This window comes from Neovison vison, chromosome 1 (genome assembly GCF_020171115.1).
Source record: "Neovison vison isolate M4711 chromosome 1, ASM_NN_V1, whole genome shotgun sequence".
Lineage (NCBI taxonomy): Eukaryota > Metazoa > Chordata > Mammalia > Carnivora > Mustelidae > Neogale > Neogale vison.
Genome location: NC_058091.1, coordinates 106,532,209 through 106,551,927, shown reverse-complemented (window position 1 = coordinate 106,551,927; position 19,719 = coordinate 106,532,209). Strand labels below are relative to the sequence as shown.

At 34.8% G+C, this 19,719-nt stretch overlaps 1 protein-coding gene across 1 annotated transcript in view; it reads left to right on the top strand.

Moving 5' to 3' along the window:
* The window catches only part of EYS (eyes shut homolog), a 1,652,430-nt gene that overhangs the window by 1,041,974 nt on the left and 590,737 nt on the right, over positions 1-19,719 (top strand). The window contains 1 exon segment of the mRNA XM_044253753.1: positions 16,066-16,216. Within this exon segment, the coding sequence (XP_044109688.1) occupies positions 16,066-16,216 (151 nt within the window).

Below are 19,719 nucleotides of genomic sequence, written 5' to 3'. Positions count from 1 at the left end.
CAGAGAAAAACAACTGATGAAGTGGGAAAAAGAGGAAACAATAGCAAGAACAGTACTGTTAAAAAAAGTAAAATGCAGCTCTGCATTTTGAGGTGCTGTTGGGGACCCAGTGGCTCTCACTCGACTGCTGATAATATTCCCGCGTATTTATGAGGATGATTTTGTGCTTTTGATTCTGGATGGTTAAATTTAAGTCTTTCTACTTTTTTAACATTTGTAACCATTTAATTCTGGTTGGGTAGACATTGACCACCAATCCTATTGTCAAGCTGCTTCCCCCTCTCCCCCCATTTGTACATCCAGTGGTTTTTTAAATAGAAATTTGATGGGAAAGGAGGTATGAGATAAGTATTTATGTTTATACTTATTGCCCATATTCTCCCAAAGCTAAACTTTGTCAAATGTCTTATTTAATAATACCTTTATCATGTTATCATTTTTTTCTCTAAGTTGTTCTTTTTGAAATATTTAAAAATAAATTTCAATTACTCCCATTTATCCACATTCAAGGTACTAATATGTAGACTCACTTTAAAGACATAAAACAGTCAATATTTTTCTTTTTTTTTTTAAGACTTCATTTATTTATTTGAAAGAGAGAGAGGACACAGGTTGGGGGGGGCGAGCATAGGGAGAGGGAGAAGGAGAAGCAGGCTCCCCACTGAGCAGGGAGCCCAGGAGCCCGAGATCATGACCTGGGCCAAAGGCAGATGTTTAACTGACTGAACCACCCAGGCATCCCCAGTATTTTTATTAAAGCTGATTAGTCCTTATGCTGGTATATAATGAAGATTAAAAAGTTACTACACAATTGGACATTTTGAGTTTCTAAAAATCCTTCTTTTCACTTAACATAAAAGTTATAAATTTTGTCTGAGGAAATAAAATGTCCCTGAACAGGCAGAAAGCTTATTACCATAGCAGCAGGAAGTACACAGGCAAGGAAGAAAAAACAATATATTCACATCAGAATTAGTGAGTGGGTAACATTTCAGCTTATTTTATGTGCTGGTGAAATTCATTGTGTTTTGTCACATGATTCTGAAAGAAAGGATTTTCTGTGTTCTGTAGAAATAATAATGAACATCTTCTCCCCCCCCACACACACAAAAGACTTTGACTTTTTAAGTTTAAATATTATATGACTATAAAAGACAAAACAGCTTGAAACCACATAATAAACAAATGCATTTTCATTTAAATCTGGCTAAAATTGTCTTAAAATGGCAGTGATTATTAGCCTTCTCTTCCCCTCAGAGACCACTGCCATTCTTGCTTCAGTTAAAGTAAAAGGCTCATTGGACATAGAAATTCCAATAGTGACAAGTTAGCAATGACACTTATTTCCAATTAATAAAACCTTGAAACTAGATAGAGTACAAATCACATTCAGTCTTTGGTATATTTTGAGACTTCACTCTTATCCCATGGTAAGGAGGCACAATGAATCAGATCAGTTATATATATGCACACACACACAAACACACGAGTTTCTATAAGCCATAAGAGAATGCTCCCAAACATAGAATATAACTTTTTAGAGTCAAAGAGAAAATGTTAGCTAGGGCCCCAGAATGCTGTATCAGTTTAGACTCATGGATTCGGCCACATTAAGTTATACCCTGAGTCTTCATTTATTGTGGTTAACGTACTCTTAAGAGTGTATGAGTGCCCTGGTTTAGGAAATTGTGGTTGTTCAATAGTGATTCATCCGGGGCTCCCTCTACTGATAGAATCACTCTAAACAGACAATGTTCATAGCAGCAATGGCCATGGTCACCAAACTGGGGAAAGAACCAAGATGCCCTTCAGCGGATGAATGGATAAGGAAGATGTGGTCCATATACACTATGGAGTATTATGCCTCCATCAGAAAGGATGAATACCCAACTTTTGTATTAACATGGATGGGACTGGAAGAGATTATGCTGAGTGAAATAAGTCAAGCGGAGAGAGTCAATTATCATATAGTTTCACCTATTTGTGGAGCATAAGAGATAACACGGAGGACATGGGGAGATGGAGAGGAGAAGGGAGTTGAGGGAAATTGGAGGGGGAGATGAACCATGAGAGACTATGGACTCTGAAAAACAATCTGAGGATTTTGAAAAGGAGGGGCATGGGAGGTTGGGGGAGCCTGGTGGTGGGTATTATGGAGGGCACGTATTGCATGGAGCACTGGGTGTGGTTCATAAATAATGAAATCTGTTACACTGAAAAGAAATTAAATTTTAAAAAATCAAGTTTATAAAAAAAAAAAGTGCTGGATTTTCTAAATACCAAGCTATCTAAAATGAAATCTTAGCCCCAAACAAATGGACTTGCTTGCCCCCCTTTTGTTTCAAAATAAATGCTCACTAAGAACAGTTGCATGGTACATGTCTTTTTTAAAAATTGAGTTGCATCAAAATGTGCATAAATGTACTTAAAACCCTACAGACCCAGCAACATGTAACTGTGATAACTATGGACACTTATCAGCTACTCTCAACAAGGACTGAGTATCTCCTACCTTTGTGAAGAACTTGTTTTATTTTCTTCTTCCTGTAATGAGCCAGCAAGGCCACAAATAACAACAGGGGTATTTTTTCAGGTCTCTGTTTTCAAAATACAGTATTAGAGAAGTTTGTTCAACCAAAGCCCAGTAACTAGTGGTATAGTCTATTTGTGACCACCTCCTTCCGAGATCCTATTGTTTGCCTAACTCTTGCCATATTCCTCCTGGTAGAGTTGCTTCTGTGTTTTGCTAGATTAAACTTCCAGGTCATTTCTGAAAGGAGAAAGGAAAATTCTCTGTACCTTGCAGATAGCGCAGAAGTTCTTGTGTTATAAATTCTATTTACTCTCACAGACGAACGAATATATGCTGCATGGGATTTCTGCAAGGAACTAACTTAGCAACACCCAAGGGTGCCTGGGTGCTTAGTCAGTTATGCATCTGACATTGGCTCAGGTCATGATCTCAGGGTCCTGGGATTGAACCCCATCAGGCTCCATGCTCAGTGGGGAGTCTGCTTGTCCCTTTCCCTATGTCCCTCCCCCGACTTATGATTCCTCTCTCAAATAAATAAAATCTCTAAAACAAGATTATAGATATAGCCCCTGTCTTGTAATTTACATTATCCCGGCACCCAAGCTTGGGCTCATGTCTTGGAATCATTACACCCTCAGACCTACTAAAGATCACCCCTCCTTTAAGCTTTCAGCTTAGTACAAAAGTTATAGAAACATATTTACTGGGGTGCCTTGGTGGCTCAGTCATTTAAGCATCCATCTCTTGATTTTGGCTCAAGTCATGATCTCAGGGTTGAGATTGAGCCCCATGTCAGGCTCCACACTGATCGTGGAGCCTGTTTAAAATTCTCTTTCTGTCCTTCTCCCTCTGCCCCTCCCTGCTCCTCTTGCTCACTTTCTCTCTCTCTCCAAGAGAGAAATAGAGGGAAAGGGAAGGAAAGGGAAGAGAGAGGGGAAGGAAAGGGCAAGGGGGAGGGAGAAGGGAAGGGCAGGGGAGAACTATTCACTGCTATACCCAGGTATAAAACCCAGGTTACTTGTTGTATAGAAAAGGGAAACTAACCCACATATTTGTGACTTTCTCCAGTTCCTTTCTTTTACAGAGCAGTTACAATCACACTTATGTTTTATACCTTTAGATCCTACAGGTCTTGAATTAGAAAGCATTGTGTTTCAAACACAATAATGAGAAAATGTTTTTATTAACTATTCTCCGCTTTTCTCTTCCATGAAACTTTTCTTAATCCAGAGGATTAGAACAAAAATCATATTCAAAAGACAATTTCTGTTAAAACTCTGTTATATATTACTTTTTAAAAAATTATGTGATGAGTATGTACTTATGTATTTATACACTTATACTATATAATGATATTTAAAGTTATTTTTATCTATTTTTAAAACAGCATATAAAAAACAATTTGAAAACAACTTATATTTCTCTAGTACTGAATCTGACTTTATATCTCAGGTGAGGAAATAGAACCCGTATTTCTCTTTTAGCACTAGGTATGTCAGGATGTGCCAGAATCTTCATTTTGCGATTTTAAATATTTTCTTCTATGATAACTGATGAAACCTTTTCCTAAGAGTCCATTCCAATTTAAAGAACTTTAACAATGAACCAGAATTTGTGAGTTTGGCTATATGCAGCCAATATAACTGAAAGCTAAAATTTTATGTTCAAATCATCAATTTTCATTTCAGTTTTATTGTCCCTCTTCCACTTATCTGAAAGAATGGTCATAAGTATGATTTCTGAGTCTGAAGTTGCTGCAATTTGAGACCCTATAAATATACTTGTCATTGTGATGGTGGATTTAATGCTATACTAGGTTTGCCTAAACAAGTCTTCCTAAAACAGCTTTTATCTGACTCCAAGTGATGGATGATGAAACCCAATTGCTCATGAAACTTTATTGTTCTGTGTGTGTGTGCCCATGCTTTTGTGTTTTGATAGAAGTGAACATTCATCAGCCATTTTCAAATATATTATCATTTGATTTCGGTGAATCTCTTATAACTCTTCTTAACTAGTCTCTTGGGCACATGTACACATTGAGGAGGTTCACCATTACAACTTAACATCTGTATGATGGCTTGCCTCTCTATTTTTCCCCTTGGTATATCAGAGAAAGTCTTAGAGAGCAGCATCGTTTTAGAATCAAGGATCAAGAAATCCCAGCTTTAGAGCCATTAGCAGTGATTTTGGACAAGTTGTTTGATCTGGTCAAACCGGATGTAAAACTCATAATAATGCTTACAGTAAATAAGATAATGCAATACAGAACACTTAGTATATCTAATATGCACAAATAGGGAAGGATGACTAAGTTTCACCTAGAATATATGGTTGTAATAAATGTCTAGATGAGCTGGATCTCTGCATTTCAACAGACTTCCATTGAATAGTATATTTTCCATAGTTTCTTGAACAGTGTTTTTCTCAGCTTAGCATCATTCAAATAGTTTTTTGCTGTGCTTCAATAGTTTTCTAACTGTTGATAATAATATCTCTTCTATTATATTACTTAGCCCATTACTTTATCAGTAGTCTAGCAAGATTATCCTTAGTTCATGTGTCTGTTATTTGATTAATGTATTTCTTTTATTCACAACTATGTGTAGTTTAAATCTAACTCTAGAAAAAGAATTCTTTTGTACTATACACACACACAAACACACACATACACATATATATATATCTCATATATCATGGGCTTATCCATTTTTATGATCCAGAGTTAAATAAATTCAGAGCATCTAGAATACAAATAGTTTGAAGACAGGAATATACAACTGCATACAGGGCATAAAATGGAGGTAGGTGGTAAAGCAAGAGAGCTACAGGTTAAAAACACTTCCAGAGAAAAGAGTGAGCTTAAGATTATCCAACCTGGAGTGAAAGAGGGAAACAACTTACAATTTAACAAGCTGAACAAATAAAATGTTATGGATTAGCTGTGTCCCCCTAAAATCCCTATGTTGAAGTCCTAACCCTGGTTACCTTAGAATGTGATTGTATTTGGAGATACAAGTTTTACCGAAGTCATCAGGTTCAATGCAGTTAATATGAGTGGGCCCTAATTAAATATGACTGATGTCCTTACTAGAAGAGGAAGAGACACCAGAAATGTGTATGCACAGAGAAAACAACATGTTGAGGATACAGGAGAAAAAGCAGGCAGGGCAAACCAAACATACTAACACCTTGATCTTGGATTCCCAGCCCTTAGATCTGTGAGAAAATAAATTTTTGTTGTTTCTTTAAGCACCCCAGTCAGTGGTATTTTGTTATGGTGGACTCAGGAGAGTAAAACACCAAACAAAACCAATCAGCCAAACAAAAAAACTCGCATTTATATAGAGTGTCTGACTTTTCTTTCTAATCGCTTAAGTTTTCTATTCAACAATCAAGAGATGTTTGGATTGATACCCATTTTTACCATTAAACTTACCTATACATTACATTTATGGAGTATCAAAAAATTAAGTAGTCTTACCTATTTCTCTAATCCTATTATCCTGCCAACATTCCCACACATGATTGTGCTTCAGCACCCCCTAGTTTTTTTTTAGTTTACACAAGTCCCTCCTTCTGCCCTCAGGGACTTTTGCAAATATGATGGTCTCTCTGCTTAGCACATTCTTTCCTAATTCTGCTGGCCTACTGTTAGCTACTTATTTTTCAGATTCCATCTCAAATCTTAACTTCCTTGAGAATGTGTTCCTGACATCTCAGTTTAAATCAGTCCCCAACTCCTTTAAGCATTATGATGCTTACTATATATGTCATCCTCTCTCTTGAGATTTGAATTACAAAAGGTGGCCCTAATGCAGTTTTGTCAATCTTAAATCCTAGCGTAGACTGTCTTGCCTGACACATAATAATATTGAGAAATACCTGCATGACAAATTAAGAGTAAATGTCTCTTAGGTAATAAGTGATGAAGCTGATAGCCAAAAGGAATTCTTTCTGACTACAAAGTCCATCCTCTTTCTTCTTAAAAATGTGTGTATACATATTTTGTATACATATATATTACATTATATGTTTATTTTTACATTAAACAGTCTAGAAAAGGACCAGGGAACAGAAGTAACATAGATATTTCTAAAATGAAATTCAAGTGAGCAAACAGCATATATGATATCAGGTAGCTGCAGTGCCTCATTTCCTTTCCCCCCTCCTAAATAAAAGATGTGTAATACAGCAGAATAATCTGGAATCCCCAGTGACATTTCCTAAGGCAAATAGGCTTTATGCATAATATGGAGCGACAACTAGATTAACCTGAGAATGCCCACCATTATGTTGAATTTTGTGGAACTTAATTCTGTAACTAATCTGACTAGGGATTTACTCTCTAAATTCTCACAATGAAATCATTAGCACTCTTTTGAAAGCGTGATGTGCTGACCAGCCCCATCACAGAATTTCAGGTATACACTTGTAGAGTAAGCCATACATGAGCTCCAATGTCTCTGAAACTCCAGTGGCAGATCTTGAGGAATGAAAGGAGGTCCTCTAAGGGATGATTTCATCACTATATCACTTTATACGTTTCCATGTGCTTTTTGATCCTTCCCGTATTTCTCTGGGAGAGATGGACTTCCTCTATCACTTCTGCTTCTGATATCTTCTTGAAAAATTTTGAAAGTAGTCACAGTATATCCAAAGATTCTCTGAGGGATTGCCCATGGTAGAAATTAAGGTATCACTATATAAATGCTTTTTAAGCTAATAAATTGTTTCACAATTATTCTGCTGGTCTACTTGATCCTTTTAATACTTCAGAAAAATAAAATTTTAAAGACATATTTTGTGAGTATTCAGAAATTATTAATTTCATATTTAAAATATTTTATTTATATAATTTGCCAAATATAACATCTGTGTGCTAAATTAATTCATGAGGTTTTATTAGTGTTCTTTTTCTAAAGTAGATATTTCATTTCAAGGAATTATGACTAAAGTGACTAATTGCTCATAATAATAGAGATAATAATTGGATATATTGTTCCTGATTAAATTTAAACAGTGATCTTAGTATCTAATAATCTAATGTCAATTATATTAGTATCGAGTATTATTTTATAGATCCTCAAATATAATTTAATTAGGACTATCATAATTAATATAGGTTATTAACCATATCACTGATGTTTAACTTCAAATACAAATGCAAAAATATATTTAAAAATCAACTTACCCAGTGGCATCTGGGTGGCTCATTTGGTTGAACATCAGCTCAGATCATGATCCCAGGGTCCTGGCACCCAGCCCCTCATCAGGATCCCTGCTCAGTGGGGAATCTGCTTCTCCCTCTCCCTCTGCCCCTCCCTCATGTTCTCTCACTCACTATCTCAAATAAATAAATAAAATATTATATATATATATAATAATTTATACTATATCTAAATATATAAATGACTCTTAAATATATATGTATATATATTTAAAATGGACTTTTAATATGTATGTATATGCATATATATAAGTATATATATTTAAAAGTCCATTTATCCAGTGTAAAGATCTGAAATTTTAGCAGGGAGCAGTCTTTCAGAAGAATCATGGCTCAGGTCATGATCTCAGGGTTGTGAGATCGAGCCCCAAGTAGAGCTTCATGTGCTCAGGGTGGATTCTGCTTGAGATTTTCTCTCCTCCTACCCAATGCCCAATCATACTCTCTCTTGAACATAAATAATAAAATCTTTTTTAAAAAATAAAATCTTTAAAAAAAATTTTTGTCAAGGTTCCAAAAGTATGAACCCCAAAAGAAAAATCAATTAGCATAATACTTAGCTTAGAACTAGCCAGAAAACAACTCAATTGCATGATTTTGTCAGTGCTAAATTCAGAGCTTTTAGCTACTCTTTGCTCAGCTGCCCATAATTGTTAGAAAATCTCACTGTGGCTCAATGAATGCCAGCAGTTACTTTGCCAACAGAAAGCCCCATGGGCAGAGGGATAATCCTATTCTAACAGGGAGACCAGGGCCAGCCTGTGGTCACAGTGGAAGTGACATCTAAGCACCTGGCAGCTTGAGGGTTTCCTGAGCATGACAAGGCTGCTTTTTAGAATCACACTTATTAAGGGAATAGTTGATGTATTTCTAGGAACACAATTAATGCTATAAATTAAAAATAAGGTCAGTAGGCCAATGCCTTGGTTTTACTAAAAATCAAAGATGGACAAATTATAACTCTGCCAGTTGAAAGGTTATTTTTTTCACTGGAGAGACAAAGCAGTCATATAACAAGAGAAAACACTATATAATTGAATGCAAAAATTAATGAATGGCACACTGTTGGTGGTATTAGATGGTGAAGAGATCATTAAGACTGCAAATATTAGTAACATTTTAGGTAATAAGTGAAGCTTAAGTAAGCTCTTAATTATGAGCAGCATTTAAATGGATAGAAGAGAAACCTTTGCAGGTGGAACAATGAGGAGACTTATCTAAATATAGCAGAAAATTCCTGTTGTAGAGCTGTCAGAGACACAGATAATTAAATAAGATCCTAAATTGGAGGGGTGGGTGCTTGAATTCCAAATGGAGACTTTTAGACTTAATTTTTTGGCAGTGACTTACTATCCAAAGCTTTAAATTGAGGAGTTTATCTTAATTTTTTCAAAGATGTGATGAGGAGTAGAGGCTGGGAGCAATTCCATGTCCCCTGCAGAAACTACCTGAATAAATATTATAGGAATCAAATCTCCATCATTAATAGAAATATCCCCTATTTATTTCTCTTTTAAAAATCAATTTTTCAAGAGAATTAATAAATTTCTTATAAGCTAAGTGCATATAAAATATCCCTAGATGGGGCATCTGGGGAGCTCAGTGGGTTAAGGCCTCTGCCTTCGGCTCAGGTCATGATCCTGGGGTCCTGGGATCGAGCCCCACATGGCATCAGGCTCTCTGCTTGGCGGGAGGCCTGCTTCCTCCTCTTTCTCTGCCTGCCACTCTGCCTACTTGTGATCTCTCTCAAAGAAATAAAATCTTCAAAAAAAAAAAAAATCTCTAGATATCAGGGTAATTTGATCTGATAAATAATTGTGTTTTGACATCAAATATATAAATTTATGTCTATTTTTCATTAGTATTTGTGAGAATAGACAGTTTAGGTGTTTAAATCCTCCTTGAAAATATAGTTTTTTTGATTTTTATAGCAATTTCTTTACTTTTCTGGCTGATTAAATAAGTTAATAATGTTTTCAATGTAAATATGATAAGCAGTTAACAAGGAGAATACACAAATGTTCAGGTTCTATGGTAAGGTTTAATCACTGCCAATTAAAAATGCTTTCTTAAATATAAGGTAGAAATCAATTTCTAAACCATGACTTTTATAATGCTCCAGAATAATCAGAAAATTAATGTCCAACATAATGAAATTCTACTATTTGCCACATTTTTTTATTATTTATTTGTAAGATTGGCCTATTCTATGTACTTCCTATAATCTTTGCTAAGACATGTGGAAGCTTAGAAATTGTTGCTGTATGATGATAGGCATGCAAATAATAAAACGGTAGGTCAGCCAAATCTCTATTGTGTTCAGCATAGTTATTTGACCTTTCCTGGCATCTATATTGAATACCAAAACATAATGAATAGAATTTATGGCACACTAAGCTTTTCTTTTAGGTTCTAATTAGTGGAGAGTAGTTAACGAATACTATTAATGTGAATACCAGTGACAGATATGAGCAATCACTGCAAGTTTGGGAGAAGAACAATTAAAGGTAGTTCAAACACCAGGAGTCTTCAAAGAGTTCTATATATATTAATAATTATGCAAAAAAATCATTCTACTCATTTGACCTTTAAAGCACCCTGTGTGCTGATTTTAGAGAAAGCATTAAAAAGCCTTGATGGAAAAATTTTACACTGCATGGTGTGCTAGGCAAACTGTATCATCAGCAAATGCTAAACAATAATGTTGTAAGACTGTTTTCTTACGTTCAGTCAATTCCTGTTAGATTCAATCGGACACAATCAAAATAACATTGCCTCCACTCTAATGAGCCTAGGGGGAAAGATATGACTGCTGTTAAAAAGTGTATCTCTTGAATAAAATAACAATCTTGCTAGATGAAATATTAGAATTGCATTTTCGGCAAAGAAAACATGATGGTCTACATTGTTATAATGGAGGTGTACTTACTTTCATCTTTCTTTAGCTTAGCTGCCAGCTCTCTAGAATATGTGTATGAGAAAAGATAATTTGCTATCCTTGTATTCATTTATAGTGGGTAATTTATTTCAGAAATGATAATAGCTTTGAAAACAAGAATAAGCCAGTATAGAATTTTAAGTATGAAAGAAAAATTCTCATACTTATCCAAAGGTGAAAGCCTACAGAATTAGTGCATAGATAATAGTGTTCTTGATGGTGAAGCAGTTTACCCTCTATGACAATGAATAGAAATTATACAACAATAATAAAAACCATAATAAATTTTAGAGAAAAGCCTGAAATGTGATATGATTATAAATAATTAATCTCTTACCACGATGTATGAATCTTTCCCTAATACTTCGAGTTCTTTTATTTATTCCTATCAGAGGTCATGGCAAGTCTTTAGCTTAGAGTTGATAATCAAAAGCTGATCACCTGATCTATTACTATTCATGCAGAATACCTTTCTAAGGAATTAAATTTCATGTGGCTAACACTAATTAAGAGAGACATGACTTGAGATTTTTAACAAAAACTATTATCAGGTCCAAATCCAATTAAAGAATCAAATTCCATACTCAGTTAACATTAATACCGCTTCACTGATGTGATTATAAGATAATATAAAAGATCTTCCTATATATCAGGTCAAATAATTATCTCTCTATTCCCAGCACTATAGGTACCAAAATCTGTATTAGTCAGGACATTACCAGGAACAGATCCAGCAGAAGATATACATTAAGAGATTTATTTTAAGAAATTGGCTTATGTGATTGTGGGATCTGACTGGATAAGTACAAAGTCTGAGGGGCAAGCCTACAGAATGGAAACCGCCGGGTGGGAGCTAATGGTGCAAACCAGAGGTAGAATTTCTTCTTCAGGAAAACTTCAGTTTTTCTCTTTAAAGCCTTCCAGTTGATTGGATGAGGTCTACTCATATTGTGGAGGACAATTTACTTTGCTTAAAGTCTGCTGCTTGTAGATGTTAACCATATCTACAGAATACCTTCACAGCAATACCTAGATTGGTGTTTGAATAACAAGAGACTGTAGCCTATAGCTAAGTTGCTGCATAAAACTAACCATCACAGAGAGTAAATTGAGAAAATTTTTTGAAGAAAATGTAGGAATATATAAATATTTAGAAAGCTTATGTACTGCAAGTAAACTTCTTCCTTCCTAGGAAAATAAATTGATGTGTGTATGAAGATGTATGAAATAGTCATATAGTGTAGTTTTATAGAAAAGGATGAAAAACTGAAAAAGTTTCCCAAATACCTATTGGACATAAAATAGAAATAAAGTACAAACATACAAACAATTAAAACAGTACAAAGCAATTACTATACATTCATTAGAATTAATAATTTGGGATAATATTAATACACATAAATGTTTTTATTATATTATTAAATTAACAGAGGCAAACTCTGAGTTTATTTGTTAGTTCTCAAGTTTGAGGAACATTTTATCATAATACGTAAGTTTTAAATTGCAATACAATAGTAATAGTTCCTTCTGGAAAATGCAAGTCATTGTGCTTTTCTTTTTTATACTTTCAACATTTTATGAAATATTTTCTAATAATATAATTAGAATAAAGTATATACTATCATCAAAAGAAAAAAATTCTGTCATTCATTAAACATGTATTTTATTTCTGACAGTATCTTGTCAAACTGCTCATTATTTAGCATATACTTTAGTGTTTGCCACATACAAGGCCCTGTTGAAGGTTTGAGGATATAGGAGTAACATAACAAAGGCCTCCTTCTCCTCATGCTGTTGACATTGTGGTGAATGAACTATAATCTCAGTAGAGAATAACATGTTCAAAATGCCCAAAGTAGAGACGCTTAAAAATCTGGTATTGAACTGAGCTCTCATTCTCAACCATAGACAGACAAAGCCTTTAAAACACTAGTTTATTCATTTCTCGTCCGGCTTTCACCATTTCTCAAAATCCACATTTGTAATATCTATTATTCCTTCCTTTTCCTACCATAATGATCTTAATCACACAGCAGTCAATTTCTGAGTATTTCTAATGTGCATTTGTGTGTAGTCTGTGCTACACAACTTAGAACCATGGTGTATTAGTATATACTGTATATCACATTTCTCCTTTTTAGGCTCTAGTCAGATCCCTAAGAAGAAATACCACAGCTGAATATGGACTTGTGCAAATATTTAAATGAAGAAAAAAAATATTCTCTTTAGAATAAAATATTAGAAAATATTATAATTTGTAATATAAATATATAATACATATGTATACATATTTTAAGATTTTTTTCCAAAGATTTTATTTATTTGACACACAGAGAGAGATCACAAGTAGGCAGAGCAGCAGGAAGAGAGAGAGGGGAAAGCAGGCTCCCCGCTGAGCAGAGATCCTGATGCGGGGCTCGATCCCAGGACCCTGAGATCATGACCTGAGCTGAAGGCAGAGGCTTAACCCACTGAGCCATCCAGGCGCCCCATGTATACGTATTTTAGATACAAAATTTAATGGAGTAAATTTCAAACATCTAAGTGGCTTTATTCAGTGATTCATGCATTACACAGTAGTCAGTCTAGCAGATAGAAAGGAGCTCTGAAGAGCTTTGCAAGGCAAAGGATTTTATAGTCAGAAGGGAACAGAGACAAGGAAATCATATCAGCCCCCCCCCAAAAGCTTTATTTATTTTTCTTAAATGGGATGGAGAGGGTTATCAAGCAGATTACCTAACTAATGTTAAACAGGGAATTCCAAATTGGTTGGTTTAAGTTTCCATTTCTGAGAGCTCTGAAACTGTAATTAAATCTTGGTTTGGTGACATGGGGGCTTAGCATAAATGAATCCATTCTGGATCTGTTATCTTCAAAAATTAGATGTCAGTTAAATTATGAATTTATGTTGCTTATGTAGTCAGGGAAAAAAAATATAAAGAGAGCTTATATATATATGTATACGTACACACACACATATATATATAATTTTAAGTTATCTTTTCAGTTATTATAACCAAAGGCCAAATAAATATGTTTGATAGTTTAATGGGTTTCATTTGCTTAATGAAATATGGGAAAGGAGTTCATTAACAGAGTATCAGTGAATAGTTATTATTGCTATTTTAGTATCACAAAGCAGTACAAATTGTTTTTCCAAACATTAAAATTTGAAGATTGATTGGAGTAAAAGTAGTTGTGCTTTTTATTTTTATCATTTAATGAAAACTTCCTAGAAGCTGTATCCTCCCTAAGATATTTTTAACAGCTTAATTGTAAGAAGTAATTAACCCAGAAAGCTTCTAGTTTGCTTCTAAATACAGAATCCAAGAATATCAAATGGGTTCTAAAAATGTTCAACGCATTTTTCTCCCAAGTTCTTAATATACAGAGAAACATTATCATTTCAAAAACTTTTCAAAATTTTCTTTATGAAAGCATTAATATTGTCTGCAAGGCTATCCCTGGTCTTAGTTTTATTAACTTTGTATCATGGTATAGATAGAAGGAGGATGTAAAAAAAAAAATCTCCAGATTTTTTTTTAAGAAAAAAATGCATTTGCATCATAAACATGATTTATTTCATTGTTCATCTTCCTTATTCAGTAAAAAGGTACATTAATGTGTGTATAGTTTTTTTTTTTTGTGTGTGTGTGTGTGTGTGTATTCACATATGTAGAACAAGCTTTCTGGGGTCATGAAAACATTACTAAAATTGACCATATGCTTGGCTATGCCTAAGTGAATAAATTTCAAGAATTAGAAGCAAACAGAGAATATTCTTTAAATAAGCTTAGTTGAGCTTTTATAATATTTTATAATACAAAAATAACCAGAAAATCCCTACACAATTCTGGGTAATTCTTGGACTAAAGAAAAAAAAATCACAAAAGAAATTAGAAAATATTTTGAATAAATGATGAGAAAGAACTTTTTGTACATAGGTAAATTTAGTCTTAAAAAGAAGTTTACAATCTTGAGAGCATGCATTAAACACACTAGAAGCAGGAGAGTAAATTAAGCCCAAAAAAAGTGAAAAGAAGAAAATCATAAAAATTAGAGCAGAAGTTAACGGAATAGGAAACAAACATAGAATGGCAACTATCAACAATGCCAAAATTACACATTCTTTGAAATTTGCTACTCCCTACCGAAACTAATCTGCAAATCAAATAAAATGAGAAAAGGTACAAACGGCCAATATTACAAGAAAGAGAGATCATTGGAGTCCCAACACCAATTATATTTTATTGGCAATAATATGTAGTATAATTTTATTTTAAGCAAATATTTTTGATAAATAAAAGTATTTTATGCCAATAATTTTGAAAATGAAGATTAAGTGAAAATGTTTCAAGAAGAAAACAAAATTTAATAAAATGGACATGATAATACATAGGTAACTGCATTGATGAAGTACGTTGCGTCCATATTTAATACCTTCCTCAAAGAAAACTCCAAGTCCAGGTGACTATATTAGTGAATTCTACAACATATTGAGAGGTAGATACAATATTACACAAACTTTCTGAAATAATAATAAGGACAGCATAATCTTGACACCAAAATTTTATAAGAGCAGTACAAGCCAGGAAGTTTGAGGACACTCTGTTTAACATATATATTCTTTAAAACATAGAAAAGTGGAACCTGTGTCATATAAAATCAACACATTTTATGACCAAATAGACTTATTTCAGGAATGCATTCAAACATTCAAAAAATAGTGAACATACATAATTCATCACAGCAAAGAGAAAAAAGGAAAAATGGTATTTGATAATCTCATTCAAAAAGCTAACAAAGTAAGAGGATTTATACAACAAATATCTGGATTCAATAAAAAGTATCAGTATTTCAGGCACTGTGATATTGGTGCAGCGGTAGAAATAATGGACCAATAAAACCTAGAAACATACACACACACACACACACACACACACACCCCTATAGGCAAAGGTATATTGTATGCAGGATAACCATTTTTAAACCTGATTCTTTACAATATTTTTCACTCACAGAAAATTTAACAATGTTAAAAAACTGAAGTAGAATTTTACACTCTATAATGTCATTTTAGTCATGATGAGAATGATCTGTTTATTATCAGGATTTGTTTATTTCATTAAGTGATTGCCATGATTTGTTTCGTCTGTCAAAATTTAGCTTTGTATTTATGTACTTAAAACTTTAAGTGTTTCTAATTTAGAACAGATTGATCTACTTCTGGCTTTATTGTTTTTATGGTGAGATAATCTATTTACTTAAATCTTTCTTATTTTGTTAATAGCTTAATTAACTGGTCAGACAAATGTTTATACAACACATGCTAAAACCATAATTTTTTTTCCTAAATGGTTGCAGGCAAGAATTTGATCCATGTAGAGCTGAATTGACTATTCTAGGGAGGACTATAAAAGCAAGTGAATCTGTCAATCATATATCTGGAAAACCCTTGCCAGAATCAGGATCTCTCTTTATTGGTGGATTTCCATATCTTCGTGGTGCAAATCAGGTATTTCTGTTGATATTTTAAAATACATTGTGGGGTGCCTGAGTGGCTTAGTGGGTTAAGCACCTCATTCTTGATCTCACCTCAGATCATGACCTCAGGGTTTTGAGTTCAAGTTCTGCGTTGGGCTCCATACTGGATGTGGAGGTTACTTAAAAATATATTGATACATATAGATAGAGATATGTAATATACAAAGTGTCATTTTATGAAAAACAAAAATTGGAAAACTTTAGGAAAGTTCCCCAGTTAGTGAAGCTATTTTCATGGTTTCAAAAGTAACTACCAAGACTGAAACAGGAAGAAATAGACAATCTGACTAGACCAATACCCAGTAATGAAATTTAAAGGGTAATCAAAAATCTCCCAAAAAACAAGTCAGATGGCTTCCCAGGGGCATTCTACCAAACATTTAAAGAAGAAATCATACCTTTACTACTGAAGCTGTTCTAAAAAAAAAGGAAATGGAAGGAAAACTTCCAAACTCATTCTGTGAGGCCAGCATTATAGTGATCCCCAAGCCAGACAAGGACCCCATCAAGAAAGAGAATTACAGATCTATATTCCTGATTGACATGGATGCCAAAATACTCAACCAGATGCTAGCCGATAGTATCCAAAAATACATTAAAAAGATTTTTCACCATGACCAGGTGGGGTTTATTCCTGGGATGCAAGGGTGGTTCAATATTCACTCATCAATCAATGTGATCACATTAACAAAAGAAAAGAGACAAGAACCATATGATCCTCTCAATTGATGCAGAAAAAGCATTTGACAGAATACAGCATCCTTTCCTGATTAAAGCTCTTCAAAATATAGGGAACATACTTCAATATCATAAAAGCCATCTATGAAAATCCCAGAACAAATATCATTCTCAATGGGAAAAACTGAGAGCTTTTTTTTTTTTTTCCCAATTTATCAATTTATTTATTTTCAGAAAAACAGTATTCATTATTTTTTCACCACACCCAGTGCTCCATGCAAGCTGTGCCCTCTATAATACCCACCACCTGGTACCCCAACCTCCCACCCCCCCGCCACTTCAGACCCCTCAGACTGTTTTTCAGAGTCCATAGTCTCTCTTGGTTCACCTCCCCTTCCAATTTACCCAAATTCCCTACTACTCTCTAACGCCCCTTGTCCTCCATGCTATTGGTTATGCTCCACAAATGAGTGAAACCATATGATAATTGACTCTCTCTGCTTGACTGATTTCACTCAGCATAATCTCTTCCAGTCCCGTCCATGTTCCTACAAAAGTTGGATATTCGTCCTTTCTGATGGAGGCATAATACTCCATAGTGTATATGGACCACATCTTCCTTATCCATTCATCCGTTGAAAGGCATCTTGGTTCTTTCCATAGTTTGGCGACTGTGGCCATTGCTGCTATAAACATTGGGGTACAGATGGCCCTTCTTTTCACGACATCTGTATCTTTGGGGTAAATACCCAGGAGTGCAATTGCAGGGTCGTAGGGAAGCTCTATTTTTAATTTCTTGAGGAATCTCCACACTGTTCTCCAAAGAGGCTGCACCAACTTGCATTCCCACCAACAGTGTAAGAGGGTTCCCCTTTCTCCACATCCTCTCCAACACATGTTGTTTCCTGTTTTGTTAATTTTGGCCATTCTAACTGGTGTAAGGTGATATCTCAATGTGGTTTTAATTTGAATCTCCCTGAGGGCTAATGATGATGAGCATTTTTTCATGTGTCTGATAGCCATTTGTATTTCTTGATTGGAGAAGTGTCTGTTCATATCTTCTGCCCATTTTTTGATATGTTTGCCTGTTTCGTGTGGGTTGAGTTTGAGGAGTTCATTATAGATCCTGGATATCAACCTTTTGTCTGTACTGTCATTTGCAAATATCTTCTCCCATTCCGTGGGTTGCCTCTTTGTTTTTTTGACTGTTTCCTTTGCTGTGCAGAAGCTTTTGATTTTGATGAAGTCCCAGAAGTCTATTTTCGCTTTTGTTTCCTTTGCCTTTGGAGACGTATCTTGAAAGAAGTTGCTGTGGCTGATATCGAAGAGATTACTGCCTATGTTCTCCTCTAAGATTCTGATAGATTCCTGTCTCACGTTGAGGTCTTTTATCCATTTTGAGTTGATCTTTGTGTACGGTGTAAGAGAATGGTCGAGTTTCATTCTTCTACATATAGCTGTCCAGCTTTCCCAGCACCATTTATTGAAGAGACTGTCTTTTTTCCACTGTATATTTTTTCCTGTTTTGTCGAAGATTAATTGACCATAGAGTTGAGGGTCCATATCAGGGCTCTCTACTCTGTTCCACTGGTCTATGTGTCTGTTTTTATGCCAGTACCATGCTGTCTTGGTGATCACAGCTTTGTAATAAAGCTTGAAATCAGGTAAGGTGATGCCGCCAGCTTTATTTTTGTTTTTCAACGTTTCCTTAGCGATTCGGGGTCTCTTATGATTCCATACAAATTTTTGGATTATTTGCTCCAGCTCTTTGAAGAATGCCGGTGGAATTTTGATCGGAATGGCATTAAAAGTATAGATTGCTCTAGGAAGTATAGACATTTTAACGATGTTTATTCTTCCGATCCAAGAGCATGGAATGGTCTATCATCTTTTTGTGTCTTCTTCAATTTCTTTCATGAGTGTTCTATAGTTCCTCAAGTATAGATCCTTTACCTCTTTAGTTAGGTTTATTCCCAGGTATCTTATGGTTCTTGGTGCTATAGTAAATGGAATCGATTCTCTAATTTCCCTTTCTGTATTTTCCTTGTTAGTGTATAAGAAAGCCACTGATTTCTGCACATTGACTTTGTATCCTGCCACGCTGCTGAATTGCTGTATGAGTTCTAGTAGTTTGGGGGTGGAGTCTTTTGGGTTTTCCATATAAAGAATCATGTCATCTGCGAAGAGAGAGAGTTTGACTTCTTCATTACCAATTTGGATACCTTTTATTTCTCTCTGTTGTCTGATTGCTGTTGCTAGGACTTCTAATACTATGTTGAACAAGAGTGGTGAAAGTGGGCATCCTTGTCTTGTTCCTGATCTCAACGGGAAGGCTGCAAGCTTTTTCCCATTGAGGATGATATTTGCTGTGGGTCTTTCATAGATAGATTTGATGAGGTTCAGGAATGTTCCCTCTATCCCTATACTTTGAAGCGTTTTAATCAGGAACGGATGTTGGATTTTGTCAAATGCTTTTTCTGCATCAATTGAGAGGACCATGTGGTTCTTCTCTCTTCTCATATTAATTTGTTGTATCACATTGATTGATTTACGAATGTTGAACCATCCTTGTAGCCCAGGGATGAATCCCACCTGATCATGGTGGATAATCTTTTTAATGTGTTGTTGGATCCTGTTGGCTAGGATCTTGTTGAGAATCTTAGCATCCATATTCATCAGTGATATTGGTCTGAAATTCTCCTTTTTGGTATGGTCCTTGCCTGGTTTGGGGATCAGGGTAATGCTGGCTTCATAGAAAGAGTCTGGAAGTTTTCCTTCTGCTTCAATTTTTTGAAA